At 41.2% G+C, this 22,857-nt stretch overlaps 1 protein-coding gene across 4 annotated transcripts in view; it reads right to left on the minus strand.

The window, feature by feature from the left end:
• Nucleotides 1-2,473: 2,473 nt before the first annotated feature.
• The window catches only part of RPS6KC1 (ribosomal protein S6 kinase C1), a 149,805-nt gene continuing 129,421 nt past the window's right edge, over nucleotides 2,474-22,857 (minus strand). For all 4 annotated transcript variants that reach the window (XM_061625231.1, XM_061625230.1, XM_061625229.1 and 1 more), the window contains 3 exons: nucleotides 9,745-9,827; nucleotides 8,508-8,603; nucleotides 2,474-4,541 (listed from right to left, as the gene is read on the minus strand). In XM_061625231.1, coding sequence (XP_061481215.1) covers nucleotides 4,431-4,541; nucleotides 8,508-8,603; nucleotides 9,745-9,827 — 290 coding nt within the window. In that variant the 3' untranslated portion in view covers nucleotides 2,474-4,430. The remainder of the gene's footprint in view (nucleotides 4,542-8,507; nucleotides 8,604-9,744; nucleotides 9,828-22,857) is intronic.

Raw genomic sequence — 22,857 nt, forward strand, 5'->3', positions numbered from 1 at the left:
TTGTGGGACGGCTCATAAAAATCTAAGGTTAACCTGTGAACTAGGATGAGCAGCGAGAGTTGTTGAAAAGCCTGAAAAGTCCTTTACCAAAGGAATTTGCCCTTTGTTCTCCGGATAAAGCTGGGAGAAAGAAAGAACAGGCAGGGGATATTAATGCATAATTGTGTACAAGCATCCCAGTGTGCACTATGAATGTTCGAATGGATTGGCAATGTTTGGTTCTGGCCCTGTACGTTTGCATTTACAAAATGAAGAAGATACTGGGATCCCCCAACCTTGCATATCAGCTAATTATTGGTGCTCCACTTCCCATTTGTGAGTTAACTGACAACTTCGCCCATCTTGCTGAAGATGCTTCATTGGCAAAGGGAACTGAAAAGTAGGACTTGGAGAGGTTTGATTCAGTTCGCATTTAAAGGCAAACCTATCAAACACACACTATGTGAAACAATACGCAAACCAAAACACAGCCATTCTTTGACATTTGCACTTCCCTGAACCTGGCGACATAGTTCTCTAGCCAAGTAACATGTACAAAAATGCATATACTAGGATAGTGTACATTAAAAAATGCATATATTAGTAAAAATAGCATGCAAAAATGCATTATATTAGGGGAAACTGCTTTGCAAAACTGTGTGTATTAGGCAAAATACTATTTGCACTAAAATGCTGATGAATTTTCATGTGGACAAATTGCAAACTAATATGGAAAAGTCAAGAACTGAATTTAGGACTTGAAAAATTAGAAATGGAGAGAAACTGAAATTGACAGATTCACCCATCCCTACTGAAAAGTACTCTTCTCTGCTATGACCCATCTTAGAGTTGTGGGATTCATCTTTCATTTTAAAAAGTAGGTTTCTATAACCTGTAACCAGTTGGAGAGAGGCACTTGAGGCTTTAATGACAGCAAATACAGCAAACGTCCTGGAAAGAAACCTACCCTGCAGATTACTGCAGAGTAAATGTGCATGGGATCAGCCTGCATGGCTGTTCAGATGCTGCAACCAAAAGGGGAACTCTAAAAAGGAACTGGAAGCAGAAGCAAAAATCACCAGGGTAGACAAAAAGGGGGGAGATTATGCTCTAAGAAGCAGAAAAGGTAGCACATCTGAATTTTGAGTCACTGTCCTCTGGATTTCCCTGAAGGAGAACTAGTAGGATCCAAACTGCGTTGGACCAATAAGCCTCATTTGGCTGTGTACACACCATACATTTAAAGCACATGGCTTCCCGCAAAGAATCCTTGGAACTGTAGTTTACCCTTCACAGAGCCACAATTGCTAGCACATTTAAGAAACTACAGTCCCCAGGATTCTTTGGGAAGCCACGTGCCTTAAACGTGCTTTAAATATATGGTGTGTATACAGCAAGTCTACCCTTAGTGGTGGTTGTTGTTTTTGTTTGTTTTTGCTTCTGCTTCCTGTTCAGAGGCTGTAGCCACTAGGGAAGGGCCATCGCTCAGTGACAGAGCAGAAGGACCCAGGTTCAATCCTGGGCATCTCCAAGTAGGGCTGGGAAAGACTCCCTCTCTGAAACCCTGGAGAACCGCTGCCAGTCAGTGTAGACAATACTGAGCTAGCTGGATCAGGGGGTCTGATAAGGCAGCTTCCTATGTTCCAGAAGGTGATGGTCCAGCTCCCACAGGACAGGAGACATCATTCAAGTCTTCCATATGCTGTCCTGGGATCCAACAGCTTTCTGAGTACATCAAGGTACTCCCAAAAAGCCTTCAGTGGAATGGCTTGGACTTGCACAAAAGCGAGAGTGCTTCCCAGTTTCTTACAGCAAACTGAAGAAGGTGCATGTACCAAACACCAATCAGGGGTGTAGTTGTCCAGGGTCTCGGGGAGGTGGGGGTCAGACCCCTCCCTTTTTTGGGAGCAGGGTCCCAGCAAGGTCCCTACATCTCCAGCGACTTACAAGCCAATCAGCATGAAAGGGGAGTGTGTTAGCCACTGAGAAGAATCTTCTAACGTGTTTCCTTGTCCTTTCCTGCTGATTGGAGCCAGTCAGAGTGAAAGGAGGCGAGTCAGCCACCGAGAAGACTCTTCTCAGTGTCTACCACACTCCCCTTTCACAGTGATTGGCCTCTAGGGACATCTGCACACACGGGAAGGACTGAGAAGTGTGGAGGTGACAACAGAGAGCAAGCGAGTGACGGGGTGGCTGTGATGGGGTGCGGCATGACAACATGAAGGGACCCTGCACTTTTGAATTTGCCGCTACGCTACTGATACTAATAGGCAGGGCACAGACTAACATATGAGTGGTGATACTAACCAGTGCCGGAACTACTTTCCTTCAAAGCCAAAGCATCTCTCAGAGGTATCTTCTGGGGCATGAACAGCGCAGTCTGGGAATAATAATAATACCTCAAAAGTTTTAAAAAAACACTCTCTCGGTGGATTATAAATTTAATAAACCAAAAACATTTTTTAAAAAAGAAAATATTTTTATTTGGATGGAAATATCAACTTTGGGTGCTTTATTCCCCACCACACCCCCAAACATTTGTAGCCTGCAGTGTCAAGTCTCTCCGTTTCTCCATCTGGCAAAGTTACCAACATGCTTAAGGATTAATGGCAAACTGCCCTGATTTTCAGTGGACTAGAAGGAGAGCAGAGGGTGAGCATAACCCATCTGATACACCTTCTTAGTCAGTCTGTTCAAAAAGAACAATGGTTTTCAAGAAAGGGGCGGCCACCTTCTGACAGGCATCCCATCCATTTAGTTAGGAACATGCCCACAACTAGTGCAATGGAATTCAGAATTGTAGAGCAACATTGCTTATGGGAGGTTTCCAATGTGCTTCTTGGTGGAGCAATTAAATATGACGCACACCCCCAGTCTAAGCACGCTTATTTGGAGGCTCTCTCCTCCTTAGGAGGAAGAAACAGGGTGGCAGTGGAATCTAGGCATGGACAACATGATATTTTTACGAACTAAGAGCCTATATACACATGCAAATAAATCATGTAGTACAGAGTGCTTGGGCCTACACTGTTTCATTCTGCAGGTGGGATCCTGCATAGCTGAACATTTCCCGTATAAACAAACAAATTAAGTAAGCCAAAACAATAACCACAGCTGTCTTCTCAGAGCTTGGAAAAGTTACTTTTTTGAACTACAACTCCCATCAGCCCAATCCAGTGGCCATAATAGCTGGGGCTGATGGGAGTTGTAGTTCAAAAAAGTAACTTTTCCAAGCTCTGCTTCTTCTATAGAAAGCCCACCCTTCTTCTATAGGGAGAAAGGTGGGCTAGAACTGCTGTTTAATAGGCTAGCTTTCCATGGTCGAGGAGTTCCCCATCTGCAATCTGAAATGGGACAGGCCATTAATTCTATAGCACTTGATTTTATTTGCCTGCGTAGAGCAGCCTTAAAGTAGCCTAGACAGAAATGTGGCAGCTTAGTTAAAATATATATATATATATATATATACATGTATATCCACACATTTAATTCAGCATCTTTTTGCATTGGTCCATGTTCAGTTACTAATGCAATCGTTATTCAGTTGAGAGCACAGAAGTCCTGTCTTGTAGTGGCTTAAACTTATAATTCACTTGAGGTTAAAGAGTTAGTGCATTAAAACAAGCATTGTCAGCCAACATGCACAAGACAACAGTAGCTAGATTCCCCTCTTCCATCTTTTGAAAGACAATATGCAACCATTCTGAAGTTACGTTACATGATACTATGACAGCTTTCATCGCACCCACCCCCCAAATACACAGAGATATACATATTGCATGTCAAGTTTTGCAGAAACACCATAGTATTTTATTAAGCATACATTATTCATAAGTTATTCTTTTCCCCATTCCCCAACCTCAGCTCTGTCTATCTTAGGGAAGAAGGACATTGACACTATAAAAAGAGGGGGAGGGCTATTTTCAGCTGGCATTTACAATAGGAGTGTCACCCTTCCACCATCACTTATCAAATAAACACGAAGAGTGGATTCTACTGTACCTAATTCCCCAGTGCCAGAACTAGATGTGATCACAAGCACAGGTCACCACCAAAAACTCCTTCTGTATTTAGCTCCCCCTTCACATGCACTCTCCATCCCAATCCCAAGTGGTTGCTGATACTGTGGAAAGGGGGTGAGGAATTGTGTGACATGATGTTTCCAAAACACTACAGAGAGAGTGTGGGGAGTTTCCATGGCAGCCCTGTGATCAGTGTTGCATGTTGTCCTGACCTAAAAGGGCTACTAAATTTAGTGGCCGCTCAGCGGCCACTAGTGTAGACCACACCTTAGTTTTGCGTACTCATCACTTCTGGTTGAAACTGTTCTCTTTTTGACAAGATTATTATTTGTCCTTGCCCGAAAGATCTGAGAGCCTTTTCAATGGCAGCAAGCCAAGAAAGGTATCTGTCAAACAATGTAAACATGGGCAGTGGGGTCGCAAGACCTTTCACTTTGTTAACTCCGCCCAGTCGATAGGGGCAAAGAAGGGGTGAGATTTGATGTCTTCAACTCCGGCAATTCCAGCACCAAGACGCTCCACAGCATTGAACTGCAACAGCTAAAGACAAAATATTGTTAGTAAGAAGAATAGTAGGTAGGGAATAAAGGAACATAGCAAATGTGCCAGAATGAACTTGACGCAGCCTCTGCAATTGTGTTCATGATTTTATCACTACTGCAAGCTATCCAGAGAACTTGGTTATTGGGCAGCATACAAATACTGTTGACAAATAATATATTTATTATATATTATATAATACCACTCCCCTCCCCAACGTATGCCAGCCTAGGAGGAGGAGTGGGTTACACAAACAAATGTAACAAATGCCTAATAACACAATAACCTATTAAAAATGTATCTTGTGTCACAATTCAATTCAACCTAATAGGGCAATTGTTTCATTTTGGATCATTTTAATGATCTGCATTTATTTATTTTATTTTATTTATATCCCACCCTTCTTCCTGAAGGAATGCAGGGCTCCAAACATGTCAATAATATGATATAATTAACATGGTTTAAGCATGGTTTAAAAGCAAACTTCTAAAAAACAGTTTAAGACTTCTAAAAAAACAGTGCAACACTTCTAAAAAGCAATCACCTACTCTAACAGCTAATAATTTCAGAATTGCCAGGAACGCATTTGTCAACCACCAAAGGCCTGGGTAAATAGGAATGTTTTTCGATTCTTCCTTAAAGCTAATAATGAGAGAGACAGGCACGCCTCATTAGGGAACGCATTCCACAAACAGGGAACCATCACCAAAAAGGGCCTTTTATGGGTCAACACCAAGTGGGCAACCCCCAGTGGTGGCCCCATTAACAGGCCTCCCCTGCCAATCATAGAGCCAAAGAAGGTTGATACTGGGGAAGGCGCTCTTTTAAGTACTTGGGTCCCAAGGCATTCACTGGCAACTTCCCTGAATTAATTTAGCTTTGGCCCTAGCCAACCATTTCTTATCTAATTAGTTGTATATTTCATTCTTCCTTCCAGTCTGTGACCATTATATCCTTGCCCTTCTCAAGCTTCACTCTGTTGGTATCTGCCGAACTCTCCGTATCAAACACTATGTGGCAGCAGACCCCAAGTGCATGTGCAGTAGGCAGCCACAGCCAATTCTCACTCCCTAATGATGAGACCAATTACATTTCCTGTATTGACCAACATGTTCTTGTTATATTCACATTTCACATTTTTAGGTGTATATTTCAAACAAGCATACACCTCAAAAACCAAACAAGTAAGGTGTGAAGAGACTCCAAGAATCTTTACAAACTAGCGAATCTCTAAAACAAAGCCTAAAGAGAACAGAGCAGCTGATTGCTAGAATTATGAAAAACTAAGCAGCTTGTTTATTTTGCTTTGAAAAACCTACAATATATTAAAAACAGGGGAGACCGTATATATGTAGAAAGTGATGCAGACTCCTCATATCTGCAAATTCTGATGTCGAATGATTGCTTAAAAGGAAGTAACCAGCAAAGAGGCATGGAAATATTTACCATGGATAAAGGAGCTGAAGTTTACATTTTGCCATCTTATGAAGACTGTTGCATTCTAAATAAACAGTTCAAAAGAATAATTCATTTCTAGGTTTCTTCTAAAGGACTGACTACTGTGTAACTCCCTGCATCCAATTGTCATTTAGGAGTACTCTGAGTGATGAGTCTTCAAATGCATACACCCAATAATCAAAGTGAGAAATTTCCCCATAAAATGTATTCATTTGCACATCTTAAGTTGGCTCTGCCACTTAAAATCTCTCTAACCTCTCACTTGGGAAAGATTGCAAAACAAGTCTCCTTTGTGAATATACATGAGCAGGCAGAGAAGCAGTTACAGGCACTGCCACTTTGCTGTCCTCTGAAAAATGTAACAAGTGACAGCAGGTGGGAAAGTTAAGTGCAAAGAAAATTATGCTCTGAAGCTTTTCCTCTTTGCAAGGAAAGAACTTTAATCTCAGAAAACAAATGCAGAATAAATTGCACTAGATCTACATGGCTGGAAAACATGCTAGTTTATTGTGCTTCACTGGGACAACTTTTGAGAAAGATCTTGTCGAAAGAATGCCAGTTAAGACAGCCTTAAGAACTTCATCTAAAATCTTTTAGACATCCAAACACAAATAACGCCTCTGAATTATGGAGTACCTAGTTGTCTAGACGGGGAAACCTTTTTTTAAAAAAAATGAGGTCATTGGTTTTGGAAGCTGTGTCATGGGACACATTTGGCATTGCATCTGCACACTGTTCCTCTCCTAGGCATTCTGTGATGGGGCTGACCCAAGCAACCGGGGGGGGGGTGGAAGAGGAAAATCACAATGACAAATGACCAGCCATGCCAAGAGCCCCTTTTTCCTTTTCCTGACAAAGCTTCCTCAAATATGAATGGTAGTTTCCTTGGATAGACACACAACAGAAGGTTGATTTGCTAGCCAATGGAGCAGACCCTTCAACCTAAAAGTCAGCCACGTGCAGCCCGGGGCTGGAACACTTCCTTTCGGACACGGGTGACTTTGAACTTGGAAATGAGGGAAATAGCAAATGGCCTGGCTTAAGAGGTCCCAAAGGAGCAGAGTGTGGCTATGTGTTGCTTTAATAAAGGTCTCCAAGATGCCAGTGGTAAAATTCCATTTATTTTCAATCGCTTGCGGGGAGGGGGCAGTCTGCCTTCTATAAGATGAAGTACTCGACAAATGTGATTATAAACTGTTGGGCCCCATCTGCACTATACATTTAAAGCTGTTATCATACTCATTTAACAGTCATGGCTTCTCCCAAAGAATCCTAGGAACTGTAATTGGTAAGGGTGCTGAGAGTTGTTAGGAGGCCCCTGTTCCCCTCACAGAGCTACAATTCCCAGAGCTCTCTGAGAAAAGGGATTGATTGTTAAACCACTCTGAGAATAGTAGCTCTGTGTGGGAAATAGGGTGTCTCCTAGCAACTCTCAGCACTGTTCACAAAATACAGTTCCCAGGATTCTTTGGGGAAAGCCATGACTGTATACAGCGGTGTAATGCTGCTTTAAATGTATTGTGCAGATGGGGCTCTACACTTGCTCTGGTACATAACAATGAATAACAACACAATTCTAAAAAAAGTAAATAGCAGCTGTTGAAGGGGCAATCAAGGATCATGACTGTGGTGTAGGAGGGAGGAAGCTTTAATATGTGGGTGGGGCACCTCAAGCCCAGGGACCAAATGTAGCCTCCCAGGCCTTTATCTCTGGCCATCCATACTTTCTCTAGGCCACACACCCCTTCCCTGACCCACATTTCTGACTGGCTCTGCTTGATACCGTCCTTGAGTCTTTCTGTGGGTTGCATTATGCCTCTTCCTTGCCTAGATAGAGGATACAGAGGGGTGTGTGTGTGTGTGTGTGTGTGTGTGTTTATAAACTAGCCAACTGTAAAGGCAGAATTTACATGTGCTGCTCCAGCCACTTTTGCCTCTGCCCTCTACACTGACATGTAGCCCCCAGAAGGGAATGTAGCCCTTGGGCTATGAAATGTTCCACACTCCTGCTCTAATACTTTGCCTCTGCTATGATTCTGATCTGGATCAGGCTATCTTCAGTGGCTGCTATTTGCATTGGGAGGGAAGCTCCCATTGGTTTTAGCCTTGGCTCAGTTGAAATTATGGGTCCCATTAAAAAAAAAAGATAGCTGGCCAAATCTCTACACCAGTCTTCCCCAACCTGGTACCCTTCAGATGTTTTGGACTACAGTTTCCATCACTTCTAGCCAGCACGGCTATGGTGACTGGCGTGATTGGAGTTGTTATTCAAAACATCTGGAGGGCAAGGTTGGTGTAGACCAGACTTTCCCAACCTTTGGGTCCCCAGATGTTGCTGGACTACAGTTCCCATCATTCCTTAGTATTGGCCATGCTGGCTGGGGCTGATAGGAGTTGTAACAGTCCAACAACATCTAGGGGCACAAAGGTTGGGAAAGGCAGGTGTAAACCCTTAAACCAGGATCTCAGACTGGCACATATATAGAAATCACATATACAGGAACATACCTGTTGAAGGAGTGATCTTGCCTCTTCTGAGATGTGATCTGGCACATTCAAACAGGTGTGGGTATTTATTCCTGCTGGGTGGCACTCTACCAGCGTCTATAGCAAACCAATAAGAAATGAGATATATTGTTAATCTGTATAAAGATGTAGAAAAATGGCAATGTATATCACTATATTCACAAGGCTACACAGTTTTTTTAAAGCTAATGATTAACATTAAAGAACTTCTCCACATGCGCCTACAAGGCAGCTGGTTTTGGGAATCTGAGCTGCTAAATGCTCAGTGCATGCTCAAAATCTCATACAGAGACAGAGAAGAACATGGTTTGGCTTAGCATGTCATCATGAACCTGAGCTCATGGTTTAGCTCTCTCCAGACTAACCACTAGCTGTAACCAAGATTTGTCCTTTGGTTTATGGTACATGGTTTGTCCGGGAGACCAAATTCATGAACCTGGGTTCAGACAACACGCTAAGCCAAATCATTACTTAGCTCAGTGCAGCATAGCTGCAGAACAATTTGGGAGCATAGCAGCCAAAATACCTCTCAGAACCAACACACACATGCTAAACAATGGTTTGACTTAGGGTAACGTGCAAACCAGGTCACTATCTTGCCTTCATTTGTTCTCTGCCTTCCTGGGCTTCTGTACATTCCATCCAAATACAAGAGTTAACATTAAAAAAAATGCAGGAGTTAACATAATATAGCCTGCTATATCAGACCAGGGGTCCATCAAGATCAGAAGACTGTATACAATGGTCAGCTGGGAACCCCACAAGTCAGTTTGCCCCGAATTTACCTCCAACAAAATGCATTTATTTTTAATCTTCCTTTTGTAAGTTACATTTTCAAAGGGATCCTAACTTTTCATTGTCCCTGGAAAGATGAGTTGTGCAATGAATCTGACCAGCACGGCCCATATTGAATCTAATTAATGGTGTCTGTATTAACCCAAGTAGCGCTCCCGTTGCTGCCCTGGGATTCTTCAGGAGCAAGGGCAAGGCATAAATTTATTATTATTATTATTATTATGCCCTAAGAACAGAGTACACCTAGCAAGATGATTTACCAACATCAATTGGTCTGAATGCCTTTACCGGTTAAAGAATTCTGTACAATACAGAAGTTTGCATCCCCCACTTCAGTTACTCTCAGTAAAGGCACTGCTGAGTTTCTCTAGGTTTCTAACACTTGCCACACCTCTTGTGCTAAATAATGGTCAGCACTGCCTACCTTTCCAGTAAGGAGTTCAAAGAGCAGGGCACCTAGACTCCACCAGTCACAGGCCTCCGTTTCTTCAAAGACAACACCAACTTCTGGATGAAAGACATTAGCAATTACAATCCAAGTGTCAGGTAAACCTTCAAACTTGTCTTTGCAAGGAGACTCTAATGCTGATGGAGCACATCTGAAGGTATTGAGCCCTTTAGCCACCCTACTGCACAGCCACACATCATTACAGACAAAATAATTTGCTCTTCAGTTTGGAATGTCAACAGGGACTGCTGCTCCTTCTTAAACACCCCCCCTTCAACTTTTGGTACAAACCTATGCCATCTTACTGGATCAGTTCTCTCCACCACAAAGCTATTTGAACAGTGATGCATTCTCCTGGCATGTTGAAGGCAAGAACATGCTTGCTACAGCATATTTCAGTGTATTGGATATATGTGTATCTTTAAGTGAGCATGGAGCTGGTGAAAAAGGTTTATGGAGATCATAAAGTAGCCAGCATATATGGGTGAAATAGTTTTCATAATCATGATGGGTTTTTATAATTTTAATGTGTTATTGCTCATTCTTTTAGGATGGGGCAGGCTACAAATCAGAGGAACAAAATTAAAGTAAATCTTGGGGGGGGGTTGGTTGGATTGCTGACAGATTCTGTTCACTGTGGAATCTGGGAGCAATTAGGACTAGAACCAGGGTGCATTTCCTGCAGAGAGACTCCCCAGAATCTGTGACATAATGCAGTGAGGGTGCTCTCCATGCACTGGACCTGTAGGTGCCAATGTGGGATGATGCTTAATTGCAGAGGCTGATCTGCCCGCTATGGAGCAGGCATTCCAGCATGGATGAGGTGGTGGATGTTCCTTTACACCATTAGTGTATGTAGAGCCATGCAGTTTTATGGGAACTGCAGGACTCACCATGTACACTTTTAAATGTTATTCCTGAAGGGCAAATATCTTTCTATTCCATTCTCTAAGACCCAAAGGGTACTGAAAATACCTAATACCTTTATCCAGTATTTCTTTCTGTTTCATCTCTGGAAGAATTTTTATAAATTTAAATCCTATTAGCAAGGCCTATCATGTTGTAATCTAATTAACTTAACTTGCTAACATATTTCATGATCCAAAGCTCCATAAGAGCTCTGAAGTCCACCCAGAACTCCTTTGTTCACTTCAACATCCTAGTGTAGATATAATGCTATAGCGTGCACTAACTATGGTTTGTTGCCTTATGCCTGGTTACAATTCCTCCCCACACACACACACAAATACAGTGGAACCATCGTATATTATCAATCTTTACACCAGGGATGGGGAACTAATGGCTCTCCAGATATTGTTAGAATCCAACTTTCAACAGCCCCAGTCAGCATGGCCAATAGTCAGGGATGGGAGTTGTGGTCCAACAACATCTGGAGGATCACAAAGCGAGCACCTTGGGCAGCTCCTCGAAGGTTCAGGCTAAAACCCAGCACGGATTCACTGCCATTGGAGCCAATAGTCTCCACTGCTGAGGGGCACAATTCCAGGCCCCACTCGGCAGAATGAGGCTGATTGCCAGATTTTGAAGTCAGCAAAGTAATCCACATTACCATATACAAGGGGAGGTCCCCTGTAAGACCTTAAAATCCTGAGCCTTAACTTAAAAAACTGCATCTGCTCAGTGGGACTTACTTCTGAGCAGACATGCATAGGATTGCACTGTAAGAATATAATTCAATGCTTGTTTACTTGACAGCCCCACTGAGTTCAATAAGGCTGTGCAGCCTTAGAGATTTCAGATGCTTTGGCCAAATTACTTTTATTTTACCCTTCCATCTCTCAACATCTTCATTCTTCCTGCTTTGTCCCTCAGAGCCAGCCGTTTCCGCATTCAGAATTAAAGTAAGGTATTTTCCATAATCAAAGAGAAAGCAGCAGATAAACATTTGCCATGTACTCTCTTTTCCTTTGAATGGGTCACCTAATTTCCCCTGCAACCTACTGATAGTAATAGGCTCAGTATATCGCATCAGTAATGCATCACAGGGGGGGAAATCTAGAAAACTATAGATTGTGAAGTGCTTTCAAGTAATACACAGTCCAAGCAGCTAATGCAATTTTACATGGTGAAAAGGCTCTCCCCACCCACCTCAAAAAGCTTTAAGTCTGCATTAAATCTAAACCCAATACCAGTTCTTAATAATGAAGCCATTTCATTCACATCAGCCAAGTCATTTACACAATAAACGACAGGACCTATAAGCCTAAGAGACTAGTTGCTTTGCTTTCCTACTGCTGTAATTCTTTCTAACAGGTCTCTGCATTAGTGGATGCAAGCACACGCAAGGGTCATTCAGGAAGAGCTTAGGGTTATCTGGATTTGGACCAATTAGGAGCACAGAAAGCTGCACCAAATCAGGCCATTGGTCCATCTAGCTCAGCCTTGTCCAACTTAGTGCCAACCAGGTACTTTAGGCTACAACTCCTATCAGCCCCAGCCAGCATGGTCAATGGTCAGGGACAATGGGAGCTACAGTGCAAAATATCTAGAGGCACACTGGGCAAGCTGAGCTCTACAGGCCAGTGGCCTGACTTGCCTGTAAGACAGCTTCCTATGTTCCTATGAAGGCTGATATAGCAGGATTTGACTTTCTATTCCAGCCTGAATGAAGATGCTGTGGATTAAACCTTAGACCTTCTACATGCAAAGCATGTGCTCTACCATACCATAGAGCCATGGCCCTTCCCCAATCAATTCTTTAACATCATCCCTGGTAAAGTCTCCTGTTTATACTGCATGTTGTATCATATGCTCTGTTGATGCTAGATATCTCCCAGGCATAACTAGTTGCTCATTCATCTTGTACCAGGATGCATCATCAAGAAAACAGCTATCTGTGTATTTATACATGCACACAAGTATGCACACACAAAGTGTGTACTGTGATGTTTCATTGTTACATGAGTTATATAAACAATAAGGTAATACTTTGTATGGGTTAGTTATTAGAGTAAGTATGATAAGGAAAGAGAGAGAGAGGAGGGGAGTGAGTGAGTTAGACTGTTGAGGAATGTTGTGTGCTGATTGGTTGAGTGAATGGGGAAGGGTATTTATATGTTGGTGTGAGAGTTGACAGTTGGTTAAGGCTGAGTGTTTGAGAAAGAGAGTGTTGGATTATTGAGGGTGGTGGGTTAGAAAGGTAGGGTAGGTAGGATTATAGGGTTATACTCTGAGGAGAATTTATAAAGTGTAACATATAAGATACTAGTGAACATTGCACTGTAACAATATGCTTTCAGAACCAACATATTAAGTAATCTTGTTTATATTTGTTCCATCTGTTTCATAAATAAATTCTATTTATTTTAACACACACATGATTCTTGGCCTACCTATCCGAGAGAACAAGTAGGCTGTCAAAGGTTGAATATAAGCGGATATAGTTATTTATGGTAGGAGCAAAATACCTGGTGGAGTGAAACAGTTGCTGGTTTCTGAGAAGCAACCCATAGCATGGATCTTTAGTTGGAATAAAGTATCCAGAGGGGTTGGGGCTTTTAACCATTAATGTGTGTGGTAAAAGTATCTCTACCTGCTTCAGGTTGTGTGTTGGCAGGGAAGATACAACATGTACCAATTCAGACTAATGCTCCACTGAGTCTGTTATTGTCTCCCCTAATTGATAGTAGCTTTCCAAAGTCTTGCGTTTGTATTCAACGTAGTGCTAAGGTGAACATTCCATCAGCGCAAGGATTTCTCTTTGTGCAATGGAACGTTCTCCCGCTCTCCTCCCCCCACATGCCCCTGAAATCTGTTCTGGAGGTTTCTCCAACCCTCTGGAGCATATTTGGGAATGGTACAGGGGAAGACAGAGGGAAATTCTGTTGTTCTAGCACAAGCATTTCATTGAATACTGTCCTAAGCCCTTCCCAGCCCTGTTCTCTGAACTAGCCAAGGATTTAATTAGGATTTAATATAATCTTCAGCATACAAAAGAAATGTTCTATCAGTGAACTGATCATTCATCTCCAAAAGGATAGCAGCTAGCAGAAAATGGTCCCTGTCTATCAACCTCAGCATTCTGCTTTCATTGAGAGGCCAAGATTATCTTCCTTCCCGGGTTTTTGGTGATGGTGGTGGGTGAGTGTGTGTACGTTGAAGAGGCCCTATTCAAGTAGTCTCTCATCTCATTCAGTTCTAATTCCTCCTATATTCAGATTGAAAACAACATTGGGAGGTACATCACTGCCGATGCTGTTGACAATCCATTGGTACAACAAAGCCATTTTAGCATAGACTGGGACATCAGAGACATTTTCTAGCTCTAAGAAGATCCACTCTCTTGCCTCCCTGTTTTTGCTCACAAGAACCAGGTTGTACATATTCTGCGCAACTTGCCTTTATAGGTCCTATCACTTGGACTTTTAGACTCATTCCTCTCTGCCTTCAATCCAGTCCTAATCTTGTTTTTCTTGTTCCCAAATCCCATGCTTGCTATCCTTGATCCATGAACAGCCAACTTGGAACTGTTCCTCAGCCTTGATTTTGGACTAAATAGTACCTCCCCCCGTCCTAATATCACAATATGCTGAAACTGTCATTAAGCCCTTGTGCCAGGAATTCTCCTGATTGCAAATCTTCTCTGGACTTTGTCCCTAACGAGCTTCTTCAAGCTCCTCCCAAATCTTGCACTGGACAAACACTTTTGCACCTTCCTTCTAATTCACAACACTAACTATCAAAAGGTTTACCACAAATCTTGTACACTGAAGTCTTTCTAATATCTATACCTACACACACACACATCTCTCAACCAGGAATTTCTGACAATATCAATGAAAGCTGAACTAAAGGAAGCATTTCATTTAAAAGCATACAAGCATCTTTGTTCTGCTCTGTAAAATAAAATTTAAAAATCCTCATGTCCTTTAAGACAATGACTAACAGCAATCAAAACAATCATTCTTTTTCTTCCTGTTAGCTGCCCTCAAGATGGATTTAAAACTTCCTCTAAAGCCATCTGGCAATATAAAGAGGACAAAGTTGTTTAGTGCTGCGTTATCAAAGATGATAAACATTCACTCCTAGCTTGCCCTTTAGCTACTTTCAATTATGTTGAAGAGCAACTAAATCTCCCCTTACACACACACACACACACACACATGCACGCGCCATGGAAATGCTACATTCAGGTCCTGTGACCTAATGTAAGTGATTCCTTTGAGAATTATGGCTTCATTTGTAAATGTAGACTTTGTTCCTGGTGCCCTGAGAAATACGAAGCAAGCCATTTGTTGTATGCAATATTTAAAAATATAGCACTTACAATTCATTTGCTTTTCCAATAAGAACAGTATGGACTAGGGAGATCAAAGATCAACCATTTGAAACCATAATTTGGAAGCTCCAATGCTCACATTAAGCTTTCCTGACTGTGGGCTTCCCCATTCATTTCAACAGATGGTCACTTCTGTATACACACAACTGGCTCCCTTCACTGAAGCTCTGCATGCACATGGGTCTCTGGATAGATGCTCCCCCCCCCTCGAAAAAAATGTATACAAACAATTCCATTTTTTCTACAACTTTTCTTTCTCTGAAATACCAAGACAACATAAAATTCTCAAGATAACGTAATATAAGGGCACAGTGAAGGTTTGTTCAGCACCAACAAGCCCTAAAATAATGTTTAGCAATTGTGTTCTTCAAGAGTTTTCAAAGACATTACTTGATAAGGGCCAAGGAGATCTCAGCTGATCTGATAGGTCAATTTCTGAACACATGAGGGGCCAATACTCATCCTTGCCCTGTAATACAAGCCCTCTGTCCTGGAAGCCTTATTTTATTATTTATTTATTTATTATTTGATTTATATCCTGCCCTTCCTCCCAGCAGCAGCCCAGGGCAGCAAAACCCTGGAGGTATAGAGACAGGCTGAGGATATACAGCAGTGAGAGAAAAGTTTGTTGCTTTCATTCAGAGGCAGTTTTTTTCCAGCTAGCTAACACATGATGGAGAGGAGTCTCAGCTAAAGCTGATGGTGTTAATGATATAGGAGACAAGGGGACGAATCATAGGTGAGTGGTAGAGCACGTGCTTTGCATGAAGAAGGCCCCAGGTTCCCTCACTTTATCTCCAATAAAAGATCAGGTAACACACACTGGAAAAGGACTTTGCCTGGGATCTTGGAGACATGCTGACAGTCAGAGTAGACAGCACTAGGCTAGATGGACCAATGAATCTATGACTCTGCATAATGCAGTGTTGTATGTTCACATGTGGAGTGTCCTGATATTGACAGCAAATCCTATGTTGGAACAAATTAAGTGCTGCTGACCAGTGCATATTCAGGATAGTCTTTATCCAGCTATCGTTCCTTGCAGACATAAAACTAAGAACCAGCTGACCTTCCCTACCATCAGCCCCCAAACGGCAGTTTGATAAACTTCCTATTTGTTTGTGAGCAAGCAGCAGCTTATGCCTTTGGCCTTATTTCACTGCCAATGACTCTTTAAAATCCAAGATCATAATGTTGGCATGGGAAGAAAAAAAAAGTATGTCTATAACAGAAGGTGATCATTTGCATTTCAAAAATTATCTTTCTTGCTCAATTAGATCAAAACATGTTGATTTAAAAGGTTTGTGTGTATGCGTGTGTTTCTTTTTTCAAACTTATTTATAGAGCAGAATAATGGCCCCCCTGCTAGTTAGGCATTTACTCAAAATTTTCTGTCCCTGTAAATCAAATGTTACTGGAATTTTTCCTTCTGCTCTCCCCTCCCCCCTCCCCCTCCTCCCCCTTTCAAAATACCAAGGCACATTAACCAAGAGATAAAAAGATTGGTTGCTGATATTACAAAGCACAGGGCAGGTGGTTAATGTTTTTTTAGCACAAATATGTGATAAGGATTCCCAGGAGACACTGGGAGCAAAGGGATGTTTAAACAGAAGTGAAACATTCACATCATGAGTCCAGGACAACTTTGCCCTTTTATCCAAACACCATCCGCATAGATATGCTTAAATCATTTATTTATTTATTTAAAAACGATGTTTTTAAACGAATGAACGTCAAGCCGTTCAGAGCTCTGGTTGGTTAGTATCTGCTATTAGAAAGCTGCCATATATCAATACAGACCATGGGACAGCTAGCCTGGTGTTGCCTACACTGACTGGCAGTAGCTCTCCATACCTGGAGATGCAGGTGCCTGAAACGCGACTGTTTGCATGGAACACATGTGTTCTAAAATACTACAATGTTATTGTTATTATTATTCACCAGTAACATACAATTTTAGATTCCAGTACATGCCCTTTGTCTAGTCAACGAAGATAGCTCTCTCTCTCTCCCTTCTTTACTTTCCCTTAGTTCCTCCTTTCTCTCTCTCTCTCGTGTATTTTATTAGTTATGGCAAAACTTGGTTTTAAGAAATATTGGCCTGTTGCTGAAAATGGCAACCATGTCAAGTTCCATCCTCGGTGCCTTCCGCTCCATATCATTGGCTGATTGCAAGGGATGGAAAAACAGTCTGAGTGATGCCATCAGGGTACAGAGTAAGTTGCACTATACATTTTGGAGGCGGTGGTAGGGAACAGCACAGGACTCCATGAGGTAGTATCCAGTGTCAGTCATACTCAGAATAGACTTTTTAGTTTAGAGAAAAGGTGGGTCAGAGGAGACATGATAGAAGTGTATAAAATTATGCATGGCATTGAGAAAGTGGATAGAGAAAAGTTTTTCTTCCTCTCTCATAGTACTAGAACTCGTGGACATTCAAAGAAGCTGAATGTTGGAAGATTCAGGACAGACAAAAGGAAGTACGTCTTTACTCAGCGCATAGTTAAACTATGGAAGTTGCTCCCATAAGATGCAGTAATGGCCACCAGCTTGGATGGCTTTAAAAGAAGATTAGACAAATTCATGGAGGACAGGGCTATCAATGGCTACTACCCATGATGGCTGTGCTCTGCTACCCTAGTCAGAGGCAGCATGCTTCTGAAAACCAGTTGCCGGAAGCCTCAGGAGGGGAGAGTGTTCTTGCACTCGGGTCCTGCTTGCGGGCTTCCCCCAGGCACCTGGTTGGCCACTGTGAGAACAGGATGCTGGACTAGATGGGCCACTGGCCTGATCCAGCAGGCTCTTCTTATGTTCTTATGTGACTGGCATGTCTGTTTCTATGAGTCTACTCTGAGTAGTATTACTTGGACACAACCCCATTTTTGACAGGAGCATCTCTTATAATAGGTAGTTCTGCAGGGGTTCCCAAACTGTGGCCCATGCATCACCAGTGGTCATTGAGTTTCATTCAGGTGGTCCACGGCATGCGTTTGGGTTTGTGGTTGCAGATGGGAGATGGTACATCCATTGCATTAAATATTCATATTCATTTTAAAGTGCATTTTATCACTTCTTTCATGTCTTATATTGTATTTTATTGTATTGCAATTTAAATTCTATGGAATTACAATTGCTACAACAGGCACAAAAATAAATGGCCCACTAAGACCCTCAGCAATTTTCAAGTGGTCCACGGGGAAAAAAAGTTTTGGAACTGCTATAGTGTCTGCTATTAGATCTGTAAGCCTATGGGCAAAGTTATTTTTGTTTTTATTTTCATTACAGGCGCCTTCCTTATTAGGGAGATAATAAATATTAGTAAATACTATTATTATTATTATTACTACTACTACTGCTACTAACAACAACAACTGGGAAGGATATTGGAATTAATAACTTATATTATAATATGGAATTAAAGTGTTATGGAATTTTAAAATCTGACTTTTGTTTTGGCCACAAGCATTTTATTTACACTTGGAGAGCTTCTGCAGATAGCAATTATAATTATTCATTTCAGCTTAAACTTCTTTATGTAACCTGTCCTTGGAACAACAGGAATTAAAAGAATGGCCTGCTGTGTGATAAATACTAGAATGCTTATAACAACTTACATTGGCGACAGAGCAGACGAGTGCAAACAGTTACAACAAAGCTCTTCTGTATCTAGAGCACTCATGTAATATTGGGGGGGGGGATGCTAGCCAGTCACTGACCACAGAAATCAGTTAATGGTAGATTGCCACCTTCTGGCCAAGTTTGAGAAACAATTCCCTTGACAAAGCTGTTTCAGGGCCAAAATAGATGTTACAAGTAGGGTTGCCAGGTTCAATCCCTGAGACTGATCCTGTATCTTTAGGAAAAGAGAAAGTCAGCCAAGTCCAGGTGTTCTGGCAACTCTGTAATGCAAAAAACCACCAGGTGGAATTCTCCTTTCCCCTTGCACAACTTTAAAGATACAAAAGACCGCTTGATTGCCAGGCCCAGCCTCCAAGAGGTCTTTTGTATCTTTAAAAGTTCTGCAGGGGGGAGGGAGAATTCCACCTGGTAGTTTTTCCCATTATAGCGTTGCAAGAACACCTGCACTTGGCTGACTTTCTTTTCTCCTAAAGATACAGGATCAGTCTCAGGGATTGAACCTGGCAACCCTAGTTACAAGCCAATGCATTGTCCCCCCCCCCCAGCAAGACAGGCTGCTTTGCTGTGGAAAAAGCAACTGGGGATTAACCCTTTCCCTGCTAGCTGGTTTCCCACTTCAGATCAGCCCCTTGCAGCATTCCAAATGTGCATCTTGAAAAGCAGCTGGAGGTGGCGGCTTTGGAATGGAGAAATGGCAGGCATGGAAAAGTTTACAACAGTGTGCATTTGAAGTTTAATGCACCTCAGTAAGATGTTGAGCTTCCACACAGGTTTTTCTTTTTCTTTTTGTATGTGAAATGTTGGCCCTTTAAATGTGGAGGTTTTTGGGGGGGCATTTTTGAAAGCAAGCTGGACCATTAGCGTAGACAATAAATGACAATGGCCCTCTGAGATATCAGACCAGGTTCTCTTCCAGCCCTAGCTGGAGAAGTGGGGACTGAACCTGGAACCTTCTGCATGCAAAGCAGATGCTCTGCCGCTGAGTTACAGCATGAGCAGCTGCCATGAAGGCATCATGCCCATAAAATGGAGATGTTTGTGACTGGAATGGCATACTGTGTATCAGTGTCACTATGGGACAACGTCCTCCCCAACACACCAACCACTGCCTTCAGTCTCTTTTTTTTTTACAATAATTTTTATTCAAATTTTCATAAAACAAACAAAACAAAATCATAAAACATTCAAAGACAAAAAACAAAACAAAACAAAAATGATTAAACAAAAAAATAAAATGTTGACTTCCCATTTCTCGCATATCAAATCAGTTATAGGTCTACAATATATAACAATCCTGTCTCTTAAATTATATTATAAAATCACTTTCCTCCAGTAGTTATCTTAATTAATCATCAAATCTCATAAACATTACTTTATTCTTTCCACAAAAAGTCAAAGAGAGGTTTCAATTCTTTAAGAAATATATCTATCAATTTTTCTCCAAATAAACATGTCGATTAATCCATCTCGTTAATAATAATAATAATCTTATTGTCATAACCATAGTCCAAATAAACATATCGATTAATCCATCTCATCAAAATCTATTAGGTCCAATAATTTCAATAGCCATTATTCCATTATCCATATTAATTCCATCTTCCATCTTCAATAGTCCTGTTAAGTCCAGTAATTTCAGTGTCCAATCTTCCATTATCAGTATTCCATAATAATCTTGCTGTCATAGCCATAGTCATATAATAAGAGTCTGATGGGAATTTCCTCTATCCCAAATATTTTCTTGCCATCGATTCTGAATAAGTTGCTGAAATATTGTTGTAAAGTCATATCTCTGTTCTTCTTTTTTACAAAATGCACTGGCTCATCTCTTGAGAGTTTTTCCATTGTCACATGGCTGCAGTTAATTCCCTAGATTTTCTCTATATCAAGCTCCATCACGTCATTCCAGTCCAGAAGATTATCCAAGCCATTGATAACTTTATCTCTAATATCTTCATTAATTTCTTCAGAGATAACGTTAAATTCCAAACAGTAGATTTTATTTCTAATATCCATAAACTCCAGATCTTTTTCCAATTCCACATTTGTTCCAATCTCCAGGGCTTGTATCTTCCCTTTATTTTTTCTTTTCTCATCTCTGATCTCATTCTCCTCTCTCACAGGATCCCCTATTTCTTTAAGCTCCTGCGTCATTTTGCTCAGTTCAATTTTCAGCTCCTTACTGCCCTGTCGCAGGGTTTGTTTCGTTATCTCAATCTCATCCATTATTTTCTGAAACATAATTACTTCCAGATTCTCAGCCACTTTCTTGATTGCCATTTTTAAAACCACGAAAACAAAACAAAACAAAAATAAAGAAGAACCACTTCTTATTTCAGCAACAATTGGGTTAATATTCCAGGCTTGATGACATCACAGTATAAACAGAGCAGCCTGCCTTATCTCTCTATGTTCAAGAATACAAAACAAATTTAGTTCCCAGCATCAAAACAGTTAGTGGCATCGTGAAGAAGCAGATTCGTCAAAATAAAATAGACCAAAAAGAGAATAGTCCCAGACAATATAATGTTCCAAAGTTCATATTTTATTTTTTTCTCCTCGGAATAAAAATCCCTCTTCTGTTTATATCTTTAGAATGCACTTCCAGGACAGCTTTTTGCAATAGAAACAGAGATAAGCTGTTAATTTCGTGAATAACAGAGAAGAGTTATAGCTCACCCAGAAGTTCTTTAAAGCTGATTCATTTGACAAATCTCTTTTTGCTGCAACAATTTAAACCAAGTAAAAACAAGAATAGAAAGAAGGGTGCTTGCCTGTTAGTCCGTTTTCTCTTTGAAGAAAAGATAAACGTGTCGCATTAATCAGATAGAGCTTGTTCGGAAGTCCGTCCGGCATTGCTGGCTGGACCTTTTCTCATAAATTAATGAAATCCAGTCCTCCCAACAAAAACAGGCTTTTGAGGTTGATCTCTACGTTTCTCCCTGCCCGGGAGAAATTTCATCAGTCAAAAAAAAAATGTTCTGACTGATTTATATCTGAATAAGCTTCTTCTGAGGCGGGAGCCCGTCTCAAAAGCAGGCACAAGCGAAGTCACCCTTCCTGGAAGTCCTAACCACTGCCTTCAGTCTCATATGCTCTTTATAACTTTGATTATGGCAATTGTTGTGGCACCTACCATGTGGAATGCTTTCTTGGTTGTCATCAGGCAGGCACTAGGGATGTGCTAGAATTCCACCCAATTCAGATTTGGTATTGAATAGTCCATTAATTTGTTTATTCGCTATAGTTGCGGATTGGATTTTTATGCAGTGATTTTCCGCAGCTATTTTCGGAAATGATTTTTTTTAAAAAAATCTAAATCTAAAATATTGATAATATAGATATTTTATCGCTATTTTCTTCAGTTTATCACTATTTCCTTTAGTTTAACATTAAAAATATTGATATTAATATCAATTGAGACTAGCGTTTGAATCCCCACACAGCCATGAAGCTCACTGGGTGACCTTGGGCCAGTCACTGCCTCTCAGAAGGCAATGGTAAAAACCCCTCTGAATACCGCTTACCATGAAAACCCTATTTCATAGGGTCACCATAAATCAGGATCGACTTGAAGGCAATCCATTTCCATTTTTCTGAGGGGTAAAAACAGATCAGTAAAAGCAGTGACTTGCGGACAAAGAACAAACTCGGATCGATAATAGCCTGTGAGGTTGATGGAATGCTTTCAAACTGGCACAGGCCAACAGATCCCATTCCTAGCAGGCACCAACTGTGGGGTGTTTCCACCGCCACCTGAAGTTGCATTTGTTTCCCAAGGCTTTCCCTGACTGCTAGGACCAGTTCCTGATGTCTTGGTTACGGCGGAGCCATTTGTAATGGATTTTTAATGAGATTATGATATTTATTATTATTTAATTTATTACCCACCCTTCACCAACAGGTCCCAGGGTGGGTTACAGCAATTTAAAATTCAGTGTTAAAAACAGTAGAAACAAATTACAGTCACAGGAATAGGGTGGGTCCTAAAACACACACATCCCAGATGTCAAAGGCCAGGGTAAAGAGGTGTTTTTATGGTATTTTTTTCTATAAGTGAAAAAGCGGCATAGAAATCCATTTAATATATAAAAATAAAAAAATTAAGAGAAGAAGTTAGATCTGATCCCTTTTTCCTGCCTCTGCAAGCA

Source organism: Rhineura floridana, chromosome 4 (genome assembly GCF_030035675.1).
Source record: "Rhineura floridana isolate rRhiFlo1 chromosome 4, rRhiFlo1.hap2, whole genome shotgun sequence".
In the NCBI taxonomy this organism is placed as follows: Eukaryota; Metazoa; Chordata; class Lepidosauria; order Squamata; family Rhineuridae; genus Rhineura; species Rhineura floridana.